Source organism: Hippocampus guttulatus, chromosome 4 (genome assembly GCF_054856545.1).
Source record: "Hippocampus guttulatus isolate MCC_2025c chromosome 4, RoL_Hgut_1.0, whole genome shotgun sequence".
NCBI classification, from domain to species: domain Eukaryota; kingdom Metazoa; phylum Chordata; class Actinopteri; order Syngnathiformes; family Syngnathidae; genus Hippocampus; species Hippocampus guttulatus.
In genome coordinates, this window is record NC_141264.1 from 25771627 (window position 1) to 25786086 (window position 14460).

Below are 14460 nucleotides of genomic sequence, written 5' to 3' on the forward strand. Positions count from 1 at the left end.
AACAGAATAGTCAATTCATTCCCCCAATGATCATCTTAACTACGTCTGAATTTCAACAGCATGCCGTCCGAAATCAACGTACCTTGAAAGCAAATGACCAAGATGTAATGGCGGGCTGAAGAATTCAATATTTTGTTTCGTGGTGTGCAGTGAGCTTTTCTTTTTCTTTTTTTCTAAATGTAAAATGCGTGCTTTGGCTGACTAAAGGTTGGGAAACACCGCACTTCCGCTCTGTGTCGCCATGCTGCCTTCACACACAAACCACTTCAGGATTTACTGTCCCCTTCAAAAATTGGGCCGGACAGCTTGGTGGAAACTTTACTTCGCCTTAATCATGACTGGCGCTCAAATGAACGCGCCCACACGACAGCACCGACAACAACAACAAAAGCCCAAATAAAAAAATGATAATAATGCATAGCACCCCGCCGACACATTCCACTCAAGCTAACAGCACGGACATTCAAAACGAGAGCACAAAAACAGTTAAAACGCGCGTCAGACTGAGGCGGCCCACAACCAAACGCATCCAAGCAAGGTTTGCTCTCCGGGATGAGCTCTTTTTGTGTACATTTACGCTAAGAGCAATGAATGTCACCGTTGAATTAAAATGAAAGAAGTGACAAGAAGGGGTGACACGATCCAAAGAGCAAAATTATTGAAGCGAATGGAAAGATCTTGCGCAGCAAATGGACACAAGCGAGGAAGAAGGTTCAGGACAGGAACCCGCCAAAAAGAAAGGGAAAGGGCTCTGCCAATGTAATTGAGAAACGGGGACAAAATCAAACATATTGTGTGTAGCGTTGATCCACAAAGTCCTGAACCCTCCACCCCCTTTAAGACGGCGGTTTCCGGTCGGGACAGCACTTCAAGATGGCTTTTGAGGGATTCGTGGGGGTTTCCTTATTGCGCATGCAAATCAGAGGTGACAAACAACATCTTTGAGATTATATCTCTCGCTTTATTAACCCTTACAAAACGTTCTGGATAAATTTGGATATTCTTGGTCTGGTTCAAAACGAAGCCGAAACATACTCTGTGAAGTGCGCGTGAAAACGAATGAACAGTTTGTAAGGGTTGGGATATCCCATCAAAAGGGGGGCGGCAGCGCCGTACGGGGCGCGAGCGGCTGAGATCGGGCCGGGAACACACACCCACACCTCCGTGCGCACGCGTACACACAGCCGTGATATATACTGACCAGCTCGCTCTCATAGCAATTGTCCCAGCGGAGTTTGTGCGATTTCTTTGTCATCTGCAAGTGAGGCACAGTGCGTTAGCGGGGTCTCAACCGCACACACGACAACACGACTCGCCGGGTCAAAATGAAAACATCAGACTGGCACAAATCAATGGCGAGCCTTCAACGAGCGAGATGTGACGAAAATAAAAATGATGAAACTCATCCTTCTGGAATAAGTAACATCAAAAAAGGAAGAAAAAAAACATTTGCGGCCAGGTAATAAGTTCATGGCAGATGCTGCACTATAGAATAGAATGGAATCAAATTCCAACAATGTCACCGGCTTTGTTTTATCACAATGAGATTTTTTTTTAAAAAATGGTGGGAATGAATCAACGGTGAGTAAAAGTATATGAAAATGTAGCAAAAGGCATATTTGAGATGGAACCTTGAGACAGATGGACAGAGAGGGACGTACACCAACACGCTGGCAACCAAATCTGGGGGAAAATGCTAAATATGGATGAACGCGTGTGCGACAAACACACGGGCGCACAAACATAGTCGACTGCCAGCGGCCTCGGCGCGCGAGCTGAACTGCGCGAGTCATTCTATTACCATGGAAACAGCCCCGCATAGTAACGAGACGCAATTGGGAAGATGCGGAAGGCAGCGTGAGGATTCGCAAGGTAACATGGGATGAGGGCAAGTGACGCTTGTCTTGGTAGAGACCCAAAATGACGAACAGACGTTTGTCTTTGTGGGGCGCTCCCTGTGTGCGGGCAAGCTAAGAGGGAATGTGGCACGCGCGCGCACAGCCGCGCCGGGGAGGGCGTCGAAGGAGTCCGCTGATGCAACCAACGCCACAGATTGCAGCAAGGTGCTCCGCTTGAGTAAACGTGAAGAAGTAAATAAATCAATGTGAAATGGAATGGACTCGCCGGGTGGGCGCGAGGGAGGAAGGAAGGAAGGAAGGAAGGAAAGAAGGAAGGAAGGAAGGAAGGAAGGAAGGAAGGAAGGTGGACTAGATAATGGGCAGAAAAAGGAGAAGAGAAGGAAGAGCAAAAATAAGGGAGGGAGGACAGGAAGAATGAAAGACGGAAAACAAGAGAGGAGCTGGAAAAAAAATAAGTCTGGCAGAATGGAAGAAAAAAGGACTGAAGAGAGGGAAAGAAAGAAGGAGGGATGTCATCAATGTGGAGGGAAGAGAGGACAGAGAGAGAAGAGAATAAGAGAAGGATGAAGTGAGAAGAGGTAAATGAGCGAGGGGGAAGTACAGAAGGCAGAAAAGGGAGACAGTGGGAATGAGGAGGGGAAAAATGGTTGAAGTCGAGGACAAAGGAAAGCAGGTAATTGGGATGGGACAAAAAGAAATAGGGAGGGGGGAAGAAAGCAAGAAAGCAAAGAAGGTTAAAGGGGGAAGGAAAGAAGAAAGGGAAGTCAGATGGACAAGATTGATGGAAAAAGCAAAGTGACGGTTTCGAAAAGAAGCCCTGCTGCGGGGATGTAAAAGGGAATGATTAAGGGAAAAGTAAGGAAGGGGGAAAAGAAAAAAGCAAAGATGAAAGAGGGAAGAGGGAAAAAGAGAAGAGGAAGGAAGGAAGTAAAGAAGGTCAAGGAAGGGAGGCAGGAGAGAAGACAAGAGGGAAGGTTGGAAGGAGAGATACAAGAGGGAGGGAAGGAAGGAAGGAAGGAAGGAAGGAAGGAAGGCGCTAGCAAAGAAGGCAAAGGAGACGGGGGAAGAGAGAAGGCAAAACGGATGATGCGATTCACCAAGAAGGAAAGCAAAGTGGAAGTCAAAGGGGCAGAGTGCGTCAGGAAGGCGCATGCGTGCTGACCTGGTTGAGGTAGTGGTATTCCTCAGGTTGGAGCAGGTGGAACGACTTCCTCTCATCCTCGCTGGCTCCAGCCAACAGGTAGTAAAAAACGTGGTAGTTCCTACGCATGACACAGCGTCGGTCAGCAAGCGCGTCACCGGCCACTTGAACAAACACGTCAACAAGCAGCGCGCAAGCAGCGCCAGGACGGTAATCGGGCCCACTTGCGGTTATTTCGCTCGAGTCAAAAGCGTCTTCCGAGGGGGCGTGTCACCGGTCATGCGACACAAACAGGATGGGCCTCGTGTGGTCATAGCCTCTTACCTTTCGTTGTGCTCCTGGTAGACCAGACGAGATTTCTCCAACAGGTACTTCTCCACGTAGGCCCTGAAACCACACACACACGCATCCATTTTTAAGAATTGCAGACTTGTTTTTTTTTCCTTTTGTATTTTTTGATGTCGTTATTTTGAGTCTCATACGCGAGTCGATTCAAAGTCGGGGCTTACCCTCTAACAGTGCCACTGGCTTGGTAGTTGACCTGAATGAACTTGCCGAAGCGGCTGGAGTTGTTGTTGTGGGCCGTCTTGGCGTTGCCGAAGGCCTGCGAGGTGAGGACAGAGAGAGAGCGCCATCGTCAGGTCGGTGACGACAGACAGCACGGTGTGACAATAAACAACCGGTGGAATTAGCCGGTGCGGGCGATTCATTTTCAGTCTGGATGTAGAGGGGGTGAACATCTCCTGCTCTGGATGATCGCCAAAAATACCACCAAAAAAATGGTAGTAATTTGGTTCTCGCTTTTTGCAGGGACAATGTTCACTGGGTGCGTCAGAAAAGTCATATCCCCTAGCTCCGCCCCAGTCATCATGGTAGCAAGACTCTACATTTGCATAAAACGGAGTCATTTCCAAAAGTGATTTCAGCAATTTTGGCAGTCATTTTTTTGTGATTTTACCCATAGAAAGAACCTAGTAAGCGTCAAGTTCAAATGTAATGTGCAAAATCGCCCAAAATCATTCTGTATCGCAACAGACATCGATGCGAAACATCACAGTATTTTGTCATTGTGTCTGTTTGCAAAATAGCGAGCAGAACAGGAGGACTTAAAACGCTTCCCTGAGGAACTCCGCTCAAAATTGTTACTCAGGATGGATACTGGAGAGGGATTGTGCAAAGTCAAGTATTTTTCACACACGCAACACTATATTCAACAGCGACGTGGACAAAGGGACACAAAGTTCAGAAAATATGTTGACCTATTGCCTCTATCAAATAAAACGATGTGAGTTTTTGTAATGAAAAAAAAAAAAAAACGCATTTCATTGTTGTTGTGATGTTGTCCAGACTGGCAATTCTCGGAGCAGTGAGGCCAAATCTGTTGAAAGAACCGTTTTTATTTTTCGTGATGATGTCACCTGGTCACATGGTTAAACGTGAACGGTGTTGTGACCTGGGTCAGGGGGCTCGCGAGAGGGCCCCCACCCGCTGGCCCCTTACAAGTCAACCCTGCACCACACTGCCAAATTCCTAACACCTCACCGTCAGTATTCGTGGAAGCTAACACACACACACACACACACACATGAAGAACTCCACATCCATCATTGGGGGCCACAAGACGTTGCATGAAGGTTCTCATTCGGGAGGCGTTGGGGCCCTTAGCACGAGATAAAAGAAGAAGATGACAGGATGTAGAAGATGACAGAAGGAGGAAGAAGCGAGAGGGCCGGAAGGCAGAGAAAGGTGAGGCGAGAAGAGTGCAAAGCTGAGTGATGTTTCGTGAGATGAGAGAGGGAGAAGATTAAAAAAGAAAAAAAGTTGAAGTTGGAGGAGGGCACGTGATGAAGAGACAACAAAGGGGACAGCGTAAAAAAGTGAAAAATGTTCAAGACCATTTTAGAATGTTTCTAAACAATAGGCCAGCCACGGGTACTTCCTGTTCTTTATTTGATTGCTTTGTGTTTAGACCCTAGAAGGCTTGATGTTTTTTAAAAGCATTTTTCCCTCCCACACACACACACAAAAAAAGTTTAGTTTGTCTGTAGAATTTGGGTTACTGCCTAACTTACGTTTAGTTGTGTTATTGAGAAAAACAACTCAAAGCACTGAGATAATGAGTCTGTGTGTGCGTGTGTGTGTGTGTGTGTCTATGATGCTTTCGATGAACGGCATGGTGAGATTAATGAGCAGCCTCACAAAGTCCGTCTGATTTAGTGGGGGGGGGGGGGGGGGGACGCTGCTTTGTGGCCAGCTCCTGCTGTGACCACAGCGTAGGAAAACACACACAGGGATTATTCTGCGTGTGTGTGTGTTTGTGTGTCATGTAAGGTGAGAGCAAGAAAAAATAAAAAATAAAGGCAAATCAACACATTCTTAGCAAAAACTCAGGCGGAATGCGAACAATTTGGCCCAGAATCTAAACAAGGACGCACGCCATTCACGCCACATGACGATGATGATGATCAATGATCAACTTTTGGGAAAAAAACCCCACAAAGCCCACATCTTTTAGCCCTTGGTGCATCTTGTCTGTCTATCATCAATTGCGAATTTGGGATTGGTGTAATGCACTTGACGTTGGAGTCAGCCGATCCTCCATGAAGCGTCTCCAGTTGGTCCAGAATGCTGCTGCTCGCTCACTGGCTCCCTGTACAGTTCTTTTAGCAAATCCAAGGCTTCCGGGTTATGGAATCGACCAAGCAGACGTGCTACAAGCCCTGATTGGAATTTGAATGTTTTTGCGAGTGTAATTGTAATGAGCTAAAGTATTATTTGCATAGCCGGCGGGACCTTATGGTGGAGTGACGTGCTCATTTGTGCCAGCTTTGGTCAAATCAGAGATTTGCACATATGTTAAGGTTCCACGCCCATGCAAATGCGGAGTTCGGCACCGGCTGCAAAATAACATGATGCTAACGCATGCTTCTCAGGCCCCCCAGGTTTTTCCACGCAGTCATATGATATTAGTCACTTGTTTCTTCCTCCCCTGCTAATAGTCTTCCCCCCCCCCCCCCCCCTCAGCCTAACAGGAAACAAGGCATGTATTTCCAAGACATGATTTAGCTTGTTAGGTGGAGAGCACAAAGGGAGCTAGCCGGTTAATTATCATGTCAGGATCTTCCTGTTAGCAGGGGGTGAAATCATATGAAATACAGCCCCCCCTAGCCCCCCCCCCCCCCAAAAAAAATATTGTTATTTCGTTCTTCCTTCCAGTACAGCAGCAGTATTTTCCCATCAGCTACCAAAAACCTTTCGGTGACCTACATTCCGAAACACAGGTGGAAGCATGCCAAATAGGCCGCAGTTAGCTTGTCTATTTCGTGCAGATTTAAAATGATGAAATGTCAGGAGCTGCTTCCGTTAGCTTCTTTTGATCGCTGTGAATGAATATGGGCTCATCCTTTCTCAAATTATTGTGTGACATACGTGGGTTTGGGTATTAATTACAGTAGCATGTCAGGATCTTCCTCAAAGCGGCTCAAAACAAAACCTTCATAGGGTTCGCCTCCGGCACATTGTCTGTCTTTTACAAAATCATTGGGTGACCTACTTACTGGGATGAATATGTTAGCTTAGCATCCGTTAGCCCAGTTACTGCACATGTCCCACAGCTGAACCGAGGCGTCGGAATAATAACATGCCGGGTCTATCTACAAGCTTGCACATTGTGTTTGTCTTATTAGCCGTTTCCCCGGGAAATTAATCAAAAATGCGAGATCGCTAGTTTGTAAAAATCTAAATAAATTAGATGACCTACTTATTGAGATGTGAACCTGTGAAAGCAACTGTTAGCTCAGCATCCATTAATCGAAACATCACGCCTGTTACACGGGGAACTCAGGCGTCAAAATAATGAAATCCTTCAAGCTTTTATCAGATAAGCTCTTTCCTGTGTAAATCAATTAACCGTTTTTGAGTTGTGGTTAAAGAGCCAAATGGGAGTTGGCTAGTTAGCAAAGAAATACTTTGTAGCTTTCTCAAAGTGTGGAGGTTAAAAATTTGCTTTTTTTTTTCACCCCTCACGGCACTGATTTTTCCCTATAAAGGACAAAAAGAAAGAATAGAACTTGACGTACATTTGGAAACAGAGGTGAACGCTGCTGTTAGCTTAGCTTGACATAGCTAAACCAATGGCTTGCGTTAGCTTGTTTTGGTCCAAGCTGGATCACTGAAAGTTTTAGAGCCCTAACAGAAAATCAGGTTTTTACTACTACGGTTCTGATGCGACCTCTGAATCCAGGTCGACTTTGTCCTCACTTTTTGGCAATGGCGTGAAGTGTGTTGTGCTCGTATAGCTCTGAGCTGGATTGCGGGTGTTTAGCGTGATGCGTCACGGCCCCACTTGGACTAAAAGTGAGGGAGAAAAAAAAATCCGACATCCGTACCTTTCTCTGGATCTGCACAACCATTACATTCAATTCTTTCCAACAATGACGGCGTATCCGTGCCCAAATATGGTGGCAAGACCGTTCCATAATGGGGTGCGTTCATGCCGTCAAGCAAGCTTTGCCCGCCATTTTAAAAACAGCCCATCGCTCATTTTAAACACTTAAAGGAGACTTCTCACGGGATGATCCCTCGATTGGAGAAAAACCAGACAGGGCCGGAAAAAAAAGGGGCTGGGGGGGTTGTGTTACACGACCGTGACGCTGAAGAGCTTCGAAGAACATGCTGGCAAATGAAAATAATGCGTCTTGGACGTTAGGATGCAAGTAGGGGAACAAATTCATCAAGTGTTGGGTTATCCCCTGAATCGAACCCAATAGGCGGGCCTTCAATGATGGCTGCGCTTCCTTCCCGGTTGATTCAGGACCACTCCTTTCTTTTGAAATGTCAGCCTGCCATTGAGCTCATTCACTGGCTGAACATTCAGTGCAGTCGTTAAACGCCAGGGCCATTATCTGTCTTCTGTCCAAGTGTTTACGAGCTGCATTCGCAAACCATTTATCTGGCTTGGCCGCCAATTAAAAACAGCGTTGTCGTCGAATCCTTGATATAATAAATCCCGGGACAAACTTATTAAGAACTTGTGAGTGTAAGCTTCCAACTCAGTAAAAATGTCTGTGAAAAGGTTGGTTTGCACGGCTTTGGAGTGGAAGAACCTCCGCCGGATCGTGGGAAAGGAAATGTGTGTGTGTGTGTGGGGGGGGGGGCAAATATGTGGAACAAAAATACAAATAAAAAATACTGTGGTGTACTGCGCGCTTAAAAAAAGTGTGATTCGCTCTCTTTTATTTTTTTATGACTGGCAGAGGCAACCACGTGACTTTTACAGTGTGGCGTGACGCATTTGTTCATCTGTCACCAAAGGTGACCGGCTCTCGGGCCAACCGCTCCTCATTTCATGTCCTGTCATGCCAAGACTGAGCAAGAGCCTAAACCAGCACCCAGCCACCCTGGACTGGTCTCGAGAGAAACAAATCGCCACGCACATTGGCACCTAATGACAATTTCGTCTTGATTGAACCTAACATGGATGTCGTCTGTCTCAAAACGGAGCAAAAAGACACTCCCCGGCCAAACGCTGACATTTGAGAGCCTTTCGTCAACATCTTCCCGGTGAACATCTCGACCGCGCGGCATCCCGTCCATTCACGGCAATTGTGATTTTCAACACTTTGCAAAAGAAGATGATGGCGCGTCACACGCTGTGTTGCCCTTCAATCTGCACGGCGTCGGCCTCCGTGGCTGTTGCAGTTGTTCACCGATTAAATATGTGAAAAGAAAAATATGAATCAACACACGAAGGGTCACTTTTGGCTCAAATGTCCAATTTCTCACAGCGGCTGACACACACATACACACACACACACTCTCTCCCTCTCTCTCAGTCTCTCGCCCCCTCCCTCTTTCTCTGTCTCCCTCACCCTCTCCCTCCCTCTCTATTCCTCTCTCCCCCCCATCTCCCTCCCCTTCTCCCCCCCCCCCCCCCCCCATTAATGGTTGCTGTCACCGTGTTGAACTACATCTGGATCTTATTTGTCTCGGGAACGACTCAACTTAATGGGGGTGGGGAGGGGGGGTTGAGGGTGAGACCAGATGAGGTGAGAGGGGACGAGAGGGAACGTTCAGCAAGGATGGGCAGACAGGAAAACCGACAACTACCATCGGAGGTGAATTTGGCACAAAAACGCCGAGAGAGTCCACTGAGTTCATGAGATATTCTGTAAACCCAGCGAGGCGATGATAATATCATAAGAAAAAAATTAAGAATTTTACTACTGATACTTTTATCATGCCTTTCCAATCACCCAAGGACAAAACCCTGGCTAAAAAACATAATAATATATAATAATAATCATAATAATTACAGTATATTTTAAATATAAAATACTAGGCGGCGCAATGGTCCAGTGGTTAGCGCGTCAACCTCACAGTGCAGAGGTTGTGGGTTCGATCCCGGTGTGGACTTTGCATGTTCTTCCCGGGCCTGCGTGGGTTTTCTCCGGGTACTCCGGTTTCCTCCCACATTCCAAAAACATGCATGGCAGGCTGATTGGACATTCAAAAAGTGTCCCTAGGTATGAGTGTGAGCGCGGATGGTTGTTTGTCTCTGTGTGCCCTGCGATTGGCTGGCAACCGGTTCAGGGTGTCCTCCGCCTACTGCCTGAAGATGGCTGGGATAGGCTCCGGCTAACCCCCCCCCCACCCCCCCCAAGCGACCCTTGTGAGGATAAAGCGGATCGCAATGAAAATATAAACTACTAAGAAAACATTCCACACAAGCATATATAAATTCAGACAAAATATTGATTTTACAACGGTTCAATTAGCAAAATATCAATGAATCGATGAGCCCATTCAAACGTTTTAACAACTTGTTTCGCATGAGTCCAAGGGCAAAACTCCTTCGCCACAAGTCCATTTGCATTCCACAGCGCGACACAAACTGGAGAAGGAGGTCACGCTCACACGGCAGTCACTCACCACCGAGGAAGGAGGGAGGGTCGTATTTGTTGATTAGGGGCTGCCCCCCCCCCCCGAGTGCACGCTCTGAGCATCACCATCATTTTTGCAATCATACGTAGCAATGTTGCAATTCACATCAAGTGAAAGTGGTCAAAGTCAGTCTCGATACTCGAACAAAGCGGACCGTAACAAAGGCCTCCTTTAAAGTCATCTTGCATACATTCGTCTGAAAGACTTAACGTGCCTTTAGCTGCTGCTGTTTTGGTCCTCAACAGAATTCAAATGTTTGTTTTCCCCTTTGGGGCCGTGTCCAATTTGAGTTTTCAGGCATCAAATCAATCCCTCCTGAAACCTTGTGGCCGGAAACGTCACATGACGCGGCCGCAACCAAAACCGATGGAAAAACTTCACGGCCGTCAAACTCCGATAAATTGTCGCCACAAATGCATATGCTCAAGTTTTTGTTTATGTTTAGCAAGAAGGCTCTGGCGTTCATCGAAGACTGCGGTTCATCTAATTACAAAAGTCAAGACCGAAACATCCTGCTGAGGTAAACTGCTGACGAGCACGTTGCAGCGTAGCGTCTGACGGCAAACGTAAAACTTGTGTGGGAAAATCCCGCAGTCTAGTGCTAATCCCCACGGGAAATCAACACGTACAGAAGCTTGAATGCTTTAGCGAGAGATGATTCATTTGTGTGGGCGGAGGGTGCCTACAGAGTGCGCGGCACATCCAGCATGCGATGGCGCGTATTGGTCCTCTAATTACACAGTACACACCATGTAGAAAAAAATATTGCCGTATGTGGTCAAGACACGGCAACAACATCTTCGCTTCTTCCAGTGTTGGGACCGTGACTGTATTTCGAAAAAAGACCGGGATTTTTTTTTTCTTTGCAGCTTCATGGGACACGAAGGGTTCAATCAACAGAGAAAACAACAAGACCCAAAACACACCCCTGAGGAACTCCATTAAAAATGGCAACTGACTGGTTGTTACTTCATATGATTGTTGGCCAATCACGATGCAAAGTCAAATATGTGACATACACGACACTGCACTGAACATCTGGACGAAAGTGGACCGTTCACCTAAAGCACAGGTGTCAGACTCTAGGCCCGGGGGCCAGATCTGGCCCGCCACATCATTTTATGTGGCCTGCGAAAGCAAATCAAAGATAGCAACTTTCATGATGCTTGTTAAAATCTAAAATCTTGCTAAAAACCTGTACTAAAGTACCGTTTAGTACATCCTGTACTAAACGGTACTACACTCGTAGTTCCCAAAGTTTTTGTGGCACCGCTCTCATTTGGATACAAAACACACTAGCCCACCACCCAAAAAAAAAAGCGCACTTGGATGAGTTTGGTATAGAGGAAAAATCCCTGGCTTGAAGGCAGTTCTCTCAAGTCCTTTATTGTTGAGAAAAGTCTTCAGTGAAGAACGGAAGGTGAGAACAATAACCTGTTTCCCTTCCTCTGAATTTGCCTCCAAAAGCAGTTTTGGCCCAATGAGAGAGCAGAAACACCACGAAAGATTTGTCTAACAAGGCCGAGAGTCAGTCATTTTTGATTTGAAGTGCCAAAGCTTTGAGACGAAGGGATGAAACCTTTGGTGTTTCCCAGCACTTCTGTCCATCAGAGAGAACCGCAGTCTGACCGTGGAAGTGCCGAGTCTCCACTTGTGGTCTAAAAGTCCAACGTGACGAGGCGAACCTCGCATGACGAGCGTGCCGCGTGATTCCGAGCGGCTCACCGCATTTCACGGCTGTCAAGAGGCTGAGAGGTCATTAGAGTGCCCCATTGAGACAAACCGCCCTCCACTCGGGGGATTCTCGCGCTTCCTGCGCTTTGACGGCATGATCATTTCTCAGTTGACAGCTCGCACAAGCCGACACGATTGCATCGGCAGGGCCGGTGTCAGAAAACGAGATACAGGCGTCACGTAAATAGCAAACCCCGGAGCGCATCCTTGAGTGACCTAAAATATCCGTGAGCTAGCCGGGAGGCGACACGTGCTGCCTTAGCTTTCGTGTTAACACAAGAGAGTGCTGTTAGCATTTAGCATTCATTAGCGTGACGTGGTTAGCTCGTTACTGTGTGATCGTGGCAGACGTTTCGCAATGGCAAAAATATTGAATTTGGTCACCACCTGTTGACATGTACAGTAAATACAGGTCGGGGGGGGGGGGACATAACATTCTTTTTTTGGGTGCTCTTTCTGAAACCAGAAAATGGCACTAAAGCCCGAAAGCAAACAAAACGTCGACGTTTCTGATTTTTATGTCGGCGAGGAACCAAGTTTAGCCTCGCTCGTTAGCAGAGTTGATGGAGAATCTATTGTTGTAAAATGAGTTTGAAACATGATCCAAGGGTTTTAGCCTTCATCAAAGCTCCGACAAAGGCTTAAGTGTGCGCCGAAACTGGGAGCCAGATAAAAGAACTTCTCCTTTGCCGAAAAATGTCGGAATGCAAACTCGATCGAAACTTATGATCCAAGAAGACAACACAAACACAATAGCTCTTCTCACACTGTCAATCCGGAACGAACAGAGAATGTCGATAGCAGCACATCTGCAGTGTAGCGCCCCCCCCCCCCCGCCCCACCACCTCCATCTTTGCTTAGCACCGCAACGTTCTAATCACTGAATAATACAATCGCTCGGGAGCAGCTCTAAAAATCGTGCAGCTAGCCCATGTGATTAGTAGCAGAGTCACAATCAGACGATCTCACTCATGGATGATCTGGACCGGAATCAGCAGCATTAAACCCTGATCGGAACACACCTATTCATTCACTCCAAATTGCGCAACAAAAAAAAAAAAAGGGGGGGGGGGGAACTTTTTTTTAAAAATCCCTTTAGAATTTATGACAAACACGGTGGACTTGCTGCGATTTTGGCCAACAAGTGCACTTTTTCCAGTTGCACCATCTCTGGTGTCCAAAAACCAACTTGTCTGCGTCCAAAGCAAATAGCTGCAGTTTGGACGGAGAGTCAGGCGGCGGGTTCATAACTCGCTGCACAAGACGGGGGGGGGCCCAAATGGAAGGACTTGTGGGGATGACGGTCCCGCGCGTCTCGGCGCGTGGATGCGCGCCGTGTTGGGAGCGTGAAGGTGAATCACGGCGCCATATGAAGAGCGCGCTTGTCAAAGGCATTTCGTAAACACCGAGAGCTAGTTCCTCTCGTTTTAGATGAGAGCCGACGTGGAACATTGGCACGACATCCATTAGTTCCTATTTTATGTCCCTTTGACTCCCCAGACTGGCAAAGCAACCCAGAAGGCTTCATTAATCGGTTGTGATGAAAATAATGGATGCAATAATAAGCAAGCGTGAGAAGGATGAAAAGTATAACACCACGGTTGGCGACGTGTTCCACATACACACACTGTAGGGTAGGAAGGGAGACCGACATTGTGTTTTTAACTAGAATTGACTTTTGTTGAGGATTGTGCATTTTTCCATTTTTGCACTACAAATAAATATTTTTTTGCCCCTTGGCAAATAAAAATTTGCAAAGTCGTTTATTCAAAAGAATTTTGCGTTTTTGTACGGGTTTGCAAGTCCGCCTCACAGTGCAGAGGTCGTGGGTTCGATCCCGGCTCCGGCCTTCCTATGTGGAGTTTGCATGTTCTCCCCGTGCCTGCGTGGGTTTTCTCCGGGTAATGAAGTATCGTTACTTAGTTACTTTTGATGACTAAGAACTGGGCCAGCAAGTTGAGAGCAAAAATCCGCATATAATTAACGGTCATTTGAATGCATGGGGTTAGGGGGATTAACCCCGCCCTCCCACCCCAAATTCTTGCCAAAATGCTGACAAGCAATCTATTACTGTTTAGAATATAAATCAGGGTGGGGTGGTGACGTCGGGCGAGGTAAGTGTGTGTATATTAAAAACAATCGATAATTGCGCACCAACACTGATGGATTGGTTCAAAATGAAACGTGAAGAATGCCCAAGTGGCCCTCGCTATCCAAGGAAGAAAAAGTTTGCCACCCCCACCCTGTTTCACAAGGTGACCGTGACAGCTGAGTCGAGCTGTCACGACCCCCCCCCCCCACCCACGCAACGTTAGCAGCACTTCAGTCGCTATTAACGGCCTCCTTGCCATCGCGCTAAGCAAAAGTGGGCCACTGACTTGGTGAAAATAACTCCCTCATGTCTCCCTCAGCAGCCCTTGAGGATTACGCCACCCTCTCACTCTCTTCCTCCCATCCCTCGGGGGTGAGGGGGATTGGGGGGGCGGAGAGGAGAATAAGGCAGAGCGCCTTGCTTTCATCTCCTGCGTGCAGGATTCACTTTGATGAATTTCACGGGTGGGCGCGGCTCAGTGGCGCCCCCCGCCTCCTGAAGTCAATTTTCACTTTCTCTTGGGTTGAAGCGCCCATTCGGGGATCATTTCGGCCACTGTCGTGTGTTCCTCAAATATGAATTCCTCCAAGAGATTTTTTTTTTTATTGCTGTCAAATTTTAAGCATGCATCAGAACTACGCCACTATTCGCGGGGTAGAGGGACTGAGCCCTGCCGCGTGTAGTGTAGAAAA

At 47.1% G+C, this 14460-nt stretch overlaps 1 protein-coding gene across 10 annotated transcripts in view; it reads right to left on the minus strand.

The window, feature by feature from the left end:
- Positions 1–14460, minus strand: part of LOC147206923 (unconventional myosin-IXAb-like) — a 73907-nt gene that overhangs the window by 34280 nt on the left and 25167 nt on the right. For 8 of the 10 annotated variants that reach the window (XM_086108382.1, XM_086108383.1, XM_086108375.1 and 5 more), the window contains exons 3-6: positions 3510–3604; positions 3325–3387; positions 3022–3121; positions 1202–1255 (exon numbers count right to left, since the gene is read on the minus strand). In XM_086108382.1, the coding sequence (XP_085964508.1) occupies positions 1202–1255; positions 3022–3121; positions 3325–3387; positions 3510–3604 (312 nt within the window). The remainder of the gene's footprint in view (positions 1–1201; positions 1256–3021; positions 3122–3324; positions 3388–3509; positions 3605–14460) is intronic. The other 2 variants (XM_086108380.1, XM_086108379.1) reach the window with 1 other exon arrangement.